General features: G+C 40.7%; 1 protein-coding gene across 1 annotated transcript; it reads right to left on the reverse strand.

Moving 5' to 3' along the window:
- Nucleotides 1–832: 832 nt before the first annotated feature.
- LOC105054079 (plasma membrane ATPase 3) lies at nucleotides 833–11,159 on the reverse strand. Its single transcript, XM_010935484.4, is given in 23 exon segments — nucleotides 833–1,083; nucleotides 1,370–1,410; nucleotides 1,413–1,547; nucleotides 1,639–1,821; nucleotides 1,910–2,095; nucleotides 2,343–2,503; nucleotides 2,705–2,786; nucleotides 3,415–3,447; nucleotides 3,579–3,817; nucleotides 3,924–4,088; nucleotides 7,280–7,424; nucleotides 7,931–8,035; nucleotides 8,127–8,249; nucleotides 8,348–8,467; nucleotides 8,587–8,706; nucleotides 9,036–9,242; nucleotides 9,341–9,520; nucleotides 9,626–9,760; nucleotides 9,981–10,118; nucleotides 10,255–10,353; nucleotides 10,468–10,587; nucleotides 10,724–10,894; nucleotides 10,986–11,159. Coding segments are annotated over 22 exon segments (2,868 nt in total). The 5' UTR covers nucleotides 10,778–10,894; nucleotides 10,986–11,159; the 3' UTR covers nucleotides 833–986.
- Between the last annotated feature and the right edge of the window lie 1,325 nt (nucleotides 11,160–12,484).

Genomic DNA, 12,484 nt, shown 5'->3' on the forward strand with positions numbered 1-12,484 from the left:
GTTATAACGATTTCAGCCTCTAACAGGCACTTACGTATAATATCGTCTTCATCCCTAAAGATTTGACTCTTTGCTTTGTATCAAACTTAGACCATCGGCCCAATCTTGTGGTACGTTAGAAAAAATTCCGGACTTTGGGCTGCTCTTTGAAGCTTCATTTCCTTCTCGATCTCGGCTTCCAGCAAAACACCTCAAAGTGACGTTGCAGCAGCAAATGGACCTGCAATAACTGAATATTTCCACCACACTTTAAACAGGCTTCCCCTCGTACTATTAAATAATGTACCTGGTACAAAGTAAAATAAACTTATATGATACACTAACCATAAAGTTTTCCTAATGCCAGGAACCATCGGCAGCTAATAAGGTGGATGGGATTTTTTTTTTTTTTTTTTTTTTTTTTTGTACTTCTCAACGCGGATTGATTATATATATATATATATATATAGTTTCCCCGGGAATCATAGTGACTCATGTCGCCCATGTTGCCCCTGTGGATGATGCCAAGGAGGCCCACAGTCTATCCATAAAAAGAGATGAACCAACCTTGCAATCAATGATCACCCCACATGCATCCCTTGATGATATCGCTTTCAAACAAATCTTGTGGGGGCATGTGGAATGAAAGTGAGAGATGCTCAAAGGACGAGCTCCACGCCATGCGCCAATCTGTGAGATGTCAACGAGATAACAAAGCACATGGGCTGCCATAGTTCCATCAAGAGACCAGAAATGGAGGACAGCCAATGGATCAGAAAGGGGAGAGAATGCCTACGCGTAGAACCGAAGGCTGAACACAACAGGAGAAACAGGGGAAATGAGTTCCAGAAAATTATCAAGAGTTCACGATCTGGGACGATGATAGATTGCAATCAGATAAGAGCCGTTCACAGAATTTACACGTCAGCAGCGGAACTATGGATATATTTCCAATAGTTCGTTCAATTGAGATGCTTGCCATTCCTATGGCGCTCAAGTTTGACCAATCACACAGTATAGGCTTGCTGAATGGTGTCGATGTCCAAGCCCTTCAGCCTCACGACAGACTCCACATGTCCCTTCAATGTGTGTAATTCCCTAAGCCTGCAAACATGCAGAAGAAATATTCAGCTCCCTGACACAACATAAAGGAAATTTGCACTGCTAACTGGATTTAGTTTTCAATATGCCGGTATGAAAACTACTGTGAAACTCTGACAACTAATTCTGATGTCCGGGGGGGGCACAAGTCTGATGGTGGTCAAGAAAAGGTCACCGAAGCAGTGGGTCAGCAACCAATGTAATGGATATGCAACACGTAATAAAACTAGAGGGATGTGAAAAGTTGACAGTAAAAACTATTTTTTCTGGTCAAGTTTTCTGGTCTTACCTTGCAATCTCGGCTCGCCTTTTGGCCTCTTCTGCCATCTGATAAGATCGGTGAAGCTGGTCCTCTCACTGAACATCTTGGTGTCGGGAGGGTGCAGCCCGTGCAGTGTTCTCTGAGCATGTGCCCACTTGAGCTCCCTAGCTTCCTTTCCGAAGTCCTTCTGCCTGGTAAATGCAATCTGCAGGGAGAAATTATCCCATAAGTCAGAGAGGGAGTTGCACACCATAAATAGAATTTTTCTGTCACTGAGTTTCGGCATTGTAAATTACTCTTTGCTCGATGACAAGATCCCATGCCCTCCCGCTCAGAGCATAGCGGATTAGGAACTTGATTATATCAAGTGGAAAATAGAAGATGATGTTGTAAAGCCAGATGACACCAGCCCAGCCCCATCCAATCCCCTTGATTGCAGCAAATCCCCAGTCGGCATACACGGCTATAAGGGTAGCAACCTGCATATGCACATGATAATACATGACTATGTATTTCCTGGACATCAGTCTTTTAAATATTTGATCCTTGCAGGAGAAGAAACCTCACCAGCTGAGCAACCAAGAAAGCAGTAACCAGAAACAAACCAGGCCGCTCAACAAAGGACCAACTGCGGGATCGTGTCACAAATATGAGTGCCTGACTGATGGTGCTCACTTGCAGGTAGACTGCAGATGCAAGCTTCTGAAAGTCATCCTGAGCTGTTTTCTCAAGGCTTTCAACATGAAATACCCGCTGACAATGATCAAAGAATTAGAGTGAAAAAGATATTAATACCCTAAAAGTAATGATCAAGCAAGAATGTAAAGATCCCAGGCTTTGGAGGCATCCAAAATCAGAATTGTTCATTTTAAATGCGGTGGAAGCTTTAAGAAATATTATTCAAATGGAATGGAAGATTGTTTAATCAATTTAATAATCATCTCACAGTCAGCAAAGAGAAGATGAGGACAAAAAGTTCTAAGAAGTATAGTCATTATACCGGAAAGAAGTTGGTTTTGTATGCAGCCCAGAAGAAAATGACTGTCATCATTGCCAAATAACCACCCAGAATGATTCCGGTTGCAAAAATCTCAGCAAGCTTCCAACTGTCCGGCTGAGGAGATGGCTTCACCCTGTCCTTTGATATAGTCATTATGGTACCTAATCATGCCATAAAAGAGTCGGTCATTTAGAGTGGAAGAGCAGCGCATGTATCAAGATTAGAAAAATTGAGCATGGTCAACCAGCACAGCAGGAAGATAAATCTGGCTAACCTAACAGTATAACAAGAGCAACAAGTAACCATGCATTAGCTAATTAGGCAGAGGGGGGAGAAGGGGGGTCATCCAAAAAAAGTATTACCATCGTTGAGGATTGCAATGATAAGGACCATAAAGGGTGGAAAATCGAACTGCCAAATGAGAGCCAGCAGCATGAACCCAAGCTGTTGAAATAAAAATGAGTGAGGACAATTTTTGGAATTACTAAGATATGACTGCAAAACCAATAAATATTCTTATTAATAGAATAAAAGGAAGGCCGTTAGACACTCAACGAGCTAATTCACAGGGTATCTTTCAAGCAAGAAAAAAGTGTGAAGCAATAAGCGAAAATGATGGAGGAATTCCGGGATCAGGGGACTTGGTAGATTCTGCAATCCACAGATTTTTGGGCTCTCAACAATAACCTTTCTCCACCAAAAACTTGGATCTTCCGAGTCCTCACACTCTCTCTTCTTCTGGCCATAAAACCCACCTCCAGCATGCATAGCTTTGTTGGTTATTTAATAGGCCTTAAGCATTTTTACCACATATCCAATTCGTATTACTTGTAGCAAATTTATGCAAACTCGTGCTGCTTAGCTCAGTGCATGCGCATGCGATATGGATAGACAAAAGCAAACAGAAATAAAACCAATAGATTATGTGCAGCTTTATCCCTGACTGCCAAATAGGTGGCAGACTGAGACAGCGCAGGTTGTCATAATGAACACTTGAACAGGACTTAAGTCTCACATAGAAGCATACATTAATATTTCAAATACTAACAGAAGGACAGTTCATAAAACATACCACAATACGGATTGTAATTGAAACTGCATAGATCTGCAAAACATAGAACCAATTTATCAAAACCAGCTCAAGCAAGTATGGAAGAACTGACAAAGACAAACTCAAGTTGCTCAACATTAATTGTTGGATAACACTATTGACTGGTGAACACAAGTACCACTTACAGTATAGTTTTTCATTCTCTGAAAAATGGCCCGACTGGTCAGCACAGCACTGATAATGACACTTAAACCAGGTTCTGTAAGAACAATATCAGAAGCACTACGAGCTGCATCAGTTGCATCAGCAACCGCAATCCCAATATCAGCCTTCTTCAAGGCAGGAGCATCATTCACACCATCACCAGTCATACCGCATATATGCTTCCTTGCTTGCAAGCGTTTAACAATTTCATACTTATGCTCTGAAAATTGAAGGAACAAGGCAATATATTTTACCAGTTTACTGCCAACTTAGCAATAAAGAACTAACCAACCCTATGTAAGATATCAAAAAATCAGTGATAGTACCCGGGAAAACACCAGCAAAACCATCAGCCTTCTCTATAAGTTCATCAATTGGCAAAGCAGCTATTGACTCATCCTTGTTGTGGCCCAACAAAGCAGATGAGGGGTACATATTTGTACCCATCCCCAAACGGCGGCCAGTTTCCTTCCCTATGGCCAGCTGATCACCTGATTGAAATGGAAAATTCCTTCAAGGTTGGGCTATTGTCACAGAGAACATGCAGACAACAAATAAACTTGCAAATACACAAGAGAACAGGCCTATCTTCGTCAAATGTATCAAGGGGAAGAAATGCTTCATTTATAGGAGTCTTAACTTTAAAACTTGGTCTCCAGAAACATTGTAACGCAAATTGTTCTCAGGCATAAGCATTTTTTACATATATATCAGGCATGTTTATTCATTGCATATACACAGAATGTTTGCTCCAGTATTACCCTTCAATGAGAGGGCAATGATAAAATGGAAATTTACATTGTCAGCATTCTAGACCCGGTATCAGGATGACTTGACCAATCTAAGAAGAATCACAAAACCATCATAGGATCCACGAAGTATAATGGTGATGTAAAAAATATTCTGCATACTGTTATTCAGTCATTACTTGGCCAAGAAGTTTTATAAGTACAAGAATCTACCAAATCCACCAAAATGGGAATCAATAAATGTTATTTTACTGACTGGTGATAATGTGGTAGAAAAAAATATAACAGAAAAGAAATAAAAAAAAGTAAAGTTGCAAAGTAAGCTAATTCATCACATGTAGCTCTGATTTCAAGCCTTAATTAAACTGTGAAGACAAAACTTTTATTCAAGTTGAACAGCAAAGCCTGCTCTTCACCTTCCCAAATACTATGTTTCCATTAATTCCTAGAATTTCAATCAACAAGTGAAGATTTCTTTTTTTAATTTTTTTCGAGAAATTCATTGGAATGCCATCATTGAGGTTCGAACCTAGAACTCCTCCCAGTGCATTCACTAAAAGGGGTGCCAACCAGTGTAACCAAGTCCTGTTGGCATCAATGAGGACTTCTTAACAACTGCAAACTTCCTGAGGTAAGAGTAAAATTATATTCCAAGATGATTTATCTCATGGAAGCTAAAACAGCCCGCAGGTTACCTTGTTGATGCTCAGGCCAATTCACTCAGTTATCTTCTCTTTTATCCTTGGTCTCGTTGAATGGAAATGAAGACCAGCTGGTTTGGGAACTAAATAGGGATGGAATTTTCTCTACTGCCTCTATGTATCAATTCTTAAATACAAGGGGACATAAATGTAGTTTTGCAGCCAATATATGTGATCTTTTTGTTTGTCTCAAGGTCAAATGCTTTCTTTGGCTTCATTGGAACAAAAACCTCAATACTAGAGATTTGCTTGGGGAGAAACTCGAAAAACTCTTGGAGGGTGCATCTTCTGTAATCATGGGCCAGAAACAGTACATCATTTGTTCTCTCAATGCTCCTTCTTTTCAACAATCTGGAAGGCTACTGGCTCCTTGTTAGGGTGCCCCACCCTCAACACTCCTTTGAGCTTCTGTCGCAACTAGAGGAGAAAACATTTTCCAAAGCCTGCTCAACCAATCTTACTCATGCTGATTGCGGCCATAGCTTTGGGAATGTTGGAAGGAATGAAATTCAAGAATTTTTCTTAATAAGCAATCTTCTGTGGTAACTGTTGCTTCAAGAGGTCTTCACTTATTTAATAATTGGTCATCCTGTGTAATCACAAAGCCTTGTCGGTTTTTGGAGAGTTATGGTTGAAAGCGAAAGAACTTCCACATGCACTTTCAGAAGATTAGAATTTCAATGAAGGAAAACTTCTTGAGCACGCACTAAAGACAGAGATTCACATTACTTATTGGCGGATTTCACTGCATTTCTGAATATCTTTTTTGTTTCTCTATTCACACTTCTGATTGACCTGTATGAGCTGACTACTCAGTTCTTCTTGTTTCCCACTCTCTTCTGAATAAATTTTGGATGGCTAAGCCTCCCTTTAGTCAAAACCAAAAAAAAAAAAAAGATTTGTCTCATGTATAATGATATTGCATCTCAGCACACAAGTAACTTTAAATTACAACAAAAAAAAAAAGTTTCCACAAAAATCAAGTGAATATTTTTGTTTCCACAAAAATCAGGCTCATATACAACATTTATATTTTGCTTGCCCATATTTTAGAGAGGATAATACCATCAACAATTAAAATCGCCAGAAAATTTTGTCTAAATGTCAGTGTTTTACAGGTTTTTATTAAGATACTCAAGAGACACCCATAGATTTTAAGTGATGCAAAGTTCATAAATCCCCTGCATTCACCAGCTTATTTATTCTCAATTATCTCTCCAATAATCAAGTGTCTTACATCAGATGAGGACTTCTTGACAACTGAAAACTTTCTGAGGTAAGAATAGCATTATATTTCCAATATGATTGGTCTCATGGATAATGATATTGCATCTCAGCATACAAGCAACTCTAAAAATACAAAAGATTCTTTCTTTTCTTTTCTTTTCTTTTTTGTATCCATAAAATTCAGGCTCACATTCATGATAACATATATTCTACAAGAAAGTTTTGCTTCTTCATATTTTGAAGAAGAAAATACGATCAACAATTCAAATTGCCAGAAAAGTTATCTAAATATCAGTGCTTTTCCTCCACTTTTTATAATTTAGTCAGGTCTTTAACATATAAAGATACTCGAGAGACACCCATAGACTTTAAGCAATACAAAGCTCTAAAATCCCCTGTATTCACCAGCTTATTTATTCTCAATTATCTATGCAATAATCAAGTTTTTTCTTCTGTTTAATAAACTATGAACAAAGTGCACCTTAGAATACCAGGTAGACCAAGATGTGAACAGACTAACGGGTGACCCATTTGAACTAGACAAGGAACACTAGCACAAACATTGCACCAATACTAATGTTGCACCTACGAAGCCCATTTTTGGATTTGTGAAATCAAAAACCGTTTTATATCTGCATTTTACAACTTATGTAAAATAACTTTTTTCAGGCGTTCCAGAAAAGTAGCTTGCATTGGAACCTTCCAAGCATCTTGACCTATTTAAGGCACTGGTATCCAACGCTCCACCAACAAAATGCTTTGAACGAACTTGTTCCCAGAACCCATTAAACCCATTAGTTGATATTCTGATTTCACTTATTAGGATGCCATGATCAAGATCAAGAATCCTTGTGTCAAGAAGAGCTCTCAAATATCTATGTGATTTCTTCAGAAATCCCTGATGATGACTTTACACAACCAAGATTATGGCTTACATGAAATGGAAATTGCACATCAACAAATTAAATTATTATGTAATGCGACTTTCAGTGAGAGAAATCAGACCTGTGATCATTTTGACATTAACACCAAGGTTGAGTGCCCTCCGAATTGTTTCTGCACTGTCATGTCTTGGGGGATCAAAAAGTGGCATGAGGCCAATGAACTGCCATGGAGCTCCTGGACTCTCTTTCCTTCCTTCTGGAACTTCCTGCACAATAATAGACAAAAAACATAATCAGAACACACAAACACTTACATATGTACATAGATATATTAGTGAATTGCCATATAGCAATGGTTATCATGTCAGCCAATATCTCAGTTTGTATTAGTATTAGGCACCCCCTGGTATGATATATGCATAATCATGGGCCCCATATCCTCGACAAATATAGACCGATAGATCCCAGGATATCAGCTAATACAAATATAAACTTGTCAGCCACAACTTTTCAATCATTTTTTTATTTCCCCAAATAAAGTTTCCAATTAATGGATTTCAAAATGAATGCCTAAAATTAGTTGCTACTTTTGGTTCTTTAAAATTTTCCCCACCTCCTATGTTGACCAAGATGAACAGATATCTCACTTCATCTTGGTCTTGGTCATCCACTTAAACAAGATTACTGACATCTTGTCTTCAAAGACCTTCCCATAAAGGTGTGATATGAATCAAAAGAAATAGGTATACAACCAGGACAGCAATTTTTTCACCTGATATGCAACAGCAAGCGACCGAAGCCCCCGCTCAGCAAATTTGTCAATCACAGAATGGACCCTGCGCTCTATCTCTGACTTGTTATGTGCAAGATTTAAGATCTGCGACATAGTTACAACAATGAAGCTAAAAAGGAATATCTGCAAAACAACAGCAATAACAAGATAACCATAAATGTCAAGAGAATGATACCTGTTCTGGAGCACCTTTGCTGACACGATGCATGTTGCCATCACCATCGGTGTATGTTAAAGCAGTCCTTTTGTCAGTAGGATTAAAGGGCAGAAAGTGCACCTCTTGAATACCAGCCCGTGCCTTTAGAAGGCAATCATGTAAGAGAGACAAGATGGATACGAATCTATGCTGCCAAAATTATAGGCCAAAGGATGGTGAAGTTCCAAGTTCCAACTTACCTCCTTTGGGTCTGCAAGCATATTAACTATAGCAGTGTCTATAGCATCTTGATTCTCAGTTCGTGAGGCTCGAGCAGCCATTAGAATTACAGTGTCTGGGGTTACACCTTTTGCAAAAACCTGACAAATACAACCGAGTGCATTAATTTGTTTACATGAGTGAGAGAGTCAAAGAGACACAAGGAATCCTCTAAAGTTGCTATTGGAAGGGATTTAATAGCCAAAATCTTGGGTCTAACCTCAACAAGGTTCTTGTCCACCGTTAGCTTGTTAAGAGTAAGAGTTCCTGTTTTGTCACTGCAAAGGACATCCATGCCGGCCATTTCTTCAATTGCAGTCATTCTCTTCGTGATGGCTCCCTACAATGATCCCCAGCTTCCTTAGACTTAAAGCTTAGAGGCAAGCAACTCAATGGAACAATTATTCAAATTTAAAAATAGAGATCTTAAGGCATTTAGATATGGCTTCTCAAGAACCTATCCAAGGAGAAATCTTCAGCCTACACAGCCAACTTTTCCAATCATATTTTATTTTCATATACATAATGCTTCTGCTTGAATTGGTTTTACCATAACAATAAACCTTTATTTCAATCAAACGCATGTCACGCACCATTCCCCCACAGCTAAAACTACCAGAACACTATATTTTTGAACTCTCTCTAATGTAAAAATTTATTCATGCAAACCTGCTGAGCTAAGCGGTGAGAGCCAATTGCCATTGTCACGGACAGAACTGTGGGCATGGCTATTGGAATCCCACCAATGAGCAGAACCAAAAGATTGTCAATTCCAGGGCGATAGGCCCTGTGTTGGATCGGGTACATAACAATAATCTCGACACACATTCCCACCGCAATCGAACAAATACAGAAATTTCCAATAGCAGTCAAGACCTGCATAGCAAATGGCAAGAAATATTAAAGACCATATCTTTCTGAAAGCAGGGAAAAAGGCAAAGTTCACTCAGAGATATTAGATATTCCCAGCTTGCCTTTTGGAAGTGACCAACTTGGTTCGTCGAGTCTACAAGATGTGCAGCCTTACCAAAGAAAGTATGAACCCCTGTAGCAATAACGACAGCCTCAATCTCACCCTGTTTGCATGTGGAACCAGAGTATACACCGTCTCCCGGACCTTTGGTAACTGGCAGTGATTCTCCAGTAAGGGCAGACTATGAAACAAGAATCATGTACAAAATTATAAAGCCCAAAATTAGTCCACAAGAGTAGACAGTGATTCTGCCAAGGTTAGGAACAAGACATGGGACGGCAGGAACCTGATCAATTTTTAATGGATCTCCTTCAAGGAGTCGGGCATCTGCAGGGATGATATCCCCAAGCTTGATGCTAATAATGTCCCCGGGGACCAAGATGGCCGATTCCTCCTCTCTCCACCGACCATCCCTGAGCACCTGTTTTTTTATTTATTTTTATTTTGACACAGAGAGTTAAAGTTCATGTAACAAAGATAATTTTCAACCTTTAACTAACATAGAAGTTCTCAAAATTCTTTCATTCCAAGCTTTTGGAAGTACAAAAACAGATAACAGGGCGAGGGATGGGCAAGATGTATATATGATTTTTTTTTTTTTTAAGTGAAAAAGAAATCAGTAGAATTGAGTGCACAGGAACCTTGGCTTTGGGGGCGAGCCGGGCCATGAGGGCTGCCGCGGCATTACCAGCATTGTTCTCCTCGATGAAGCTGATCGTCGAGTTGATCAGAAGCAGGGTTATAATCCCGACGAAATCCTGCCAGTCTGGGGGCTTCCCCTGTCGAACAGAACCAAAAACCAATATGCATTCATTAAAAAAAAAAAAAGGAATAACGAGAAGAAACGCAAGAATCCAAGAAATCTATAGAAAACAAAGCAGAAAACAATCAGATGCTGGAGTTTCCAAGTCCGACCCCTCCGTTGGCGAGGGCGATGGCCATGATGGCGGCGGCCTCCATCACCCACGATAGTGGGTTCCACATGAACCCCAGGAATTTCAGAATCTTGCTTTCCTGCAACCACAAACACATACAAGAAGAAAAAAAAAAAAAACATTAAACAAGGATTCCCTTGCAACTCTATCGGGAGAGGTGGGTGGGGGAAAGAAGGGTGGAAGAAAGGAGAACCTTCTTTTCCTCGAGCTTGTTGTGGCCGAAGATGGCGAGCCGCTCCTCGGCCTGCTCTGTTGTCAGCCCCTCCCTGGTGCATCTCAGATTGTCGAACACCTCCTCCAAGGGTATGTTCTCCTGCCAATAATTCCCATCCAAAAATTATTAAAAAAAAAAAAATCTCAAGCAACAACAACAAAAAAGGAAAAAACCAAGAAAAAAAATGAAAAAAGAGAGGAGGAGAAACTAAGAGAGAAGAGATCGGCGGGCTCACCAAATCGACGACCTCCTTGAGGACGGCATCCAGATTCGTCGCCTTATCACCCATCGTCGGAAAACCACGCTCGTTTGTTTCTTTCTCTACTGCTGCTGCGACTGTGGCTGAAGCTTCTAAATCTGAGAGGGGCGGAGTGGGAGTGAGTGGAAATCTACACAGCCCCAGACTCTGCTTGAAGGAAAGAAAAGGATAGTGACAAAAAAGGCAAAGCGAAAGGATGAGGGATGATTAAAATACCGAGCAAAATGTGGAGAATCACCTGCCTAGCCTTCGGCACACGAGCCCCCCTAAAACTCCCTCCGGACTGAGACTCCCACCAAAAAGATCAAGAGAAGAAAAAGCCGGGTTTGATGAGGATGTGGGAGAGAGAAGGTACAGGAGAACGGATGGTATGGGGGATGGGAAGGAGATTAGAGAGAGAGAGAGAGAGGAGAGAGCGTGTTTATTAGGAGTGGGCACTGGCTATTCCAGCACCACATCTTCCGAATAAATGGCCCCCAAGCAGCGCATGTACTTTGGCGGGTACGCCTCCACTATTCTTTAATTACGTTACATTTAACTCTCTTCCTCGCATTAATTTCCACTCATCCAATTCCTTCTATTATGCTTGCTTTCTATTTTTTTTTTTTTACCTTCAGTACCATGTATTGATTCTCCTCTTTTTTTTTTTATAAAAAAATTGCGTGCGTTTTTTTTCGTTCGTGAACAAAGGGAGGATCTGCTGCTGTTTGAGATGTTGGAAGGGATGGCAAGTTGGAGATGCTCCACCTGGCAGGATTTGGATGGGTCCGTAATGAGTTTGGCGTTGTGCCGTAGCGGCGGATGCTTGTTTAGATTTAGAACCCACCGCCGCTCACTGAGAACCGGCGCGCAACTAGCGGTTGGGTCACGCTAGGGGAATCCGCAGGAGATATATCCGGGGACTTGGAAGTTGTACCCGGACACTCGGAGGCTTATTTTATTCCTTTTATTCCAGCGTTCGTATAGAATATAGATTTCCTGTAATGCCGCAGAATGATGATACTGGCCGTCCGTCCTTTCGCTACAGGAGATCTGGACCGTCCGCGTGTATCCGGCTGCTGCTTTGATGCGCATAAGTGCGAATGCGGGAACATATGCTAGCCTCTGATATCTGACAGCGTTCGCGTGCTACGGCTCAGTTTTCTTGGAATAACGGCTCGCTGGATCATCTGGTGTACCGCGTGACCTCTGGCGGTGTGATAGCTCTCACGCCGCTTAGTTTTCCCTCTTTAATTTTTATTTTCTTTTGGATCACTTCGAACAGTTCCAAGTGCTCCAATGGTTCCAATACCAAACTCCGGCACGGGTAGCCGGCACCGGTGAGAGCCCGGATCGGAAAGTATATAAATAGAAAAATATAAAAAATATTAAAGACGTAATTTCGTGACTCTTCTTTATTACGAGGAGGCAAGAGCACAATAACGAAGCGACGGACAATGATAATAATAGTAAGGGAAGTTTTCAGGTTTTTGTTGTTTTGCTGGCGTTGGGCAGGACACCGAAAATTTTTTTAAAAAAAGGAAACAATAAAGATAAAAAAGAGGAGGTACAGAGGCAGGTACGGTTCCGGACTACGGTCGCAAGAGTCCATTTACTTGTTTCATTTATTTCTGTTTCGCTGACGGTCGAATTAGACTTCCAAATCGGACGCCTTGGAGTCTCTCTCACGTCACCACGCAATAAAGGACTGCCGGTTCCCATTCGGGAAACTCTAAAATTCACGAACCCGTTTAACAT

The sequence above is a fragment of the Elaeis guineensis genome, chromosome 2 (assembly GCF_000442705.2).
Source record: "Elaeis guineensis isolate ETL-2024a chromosome 2, EG11, whole genome shotgun sequence".
Taxonomy (NCBI): domain Eukaryota; kingdom Viridiplantae; phylum Streptophyta; class Magnoliopsida; order Arecales; family Arecaceae; genus Elaeis; species Elaeis guineensis.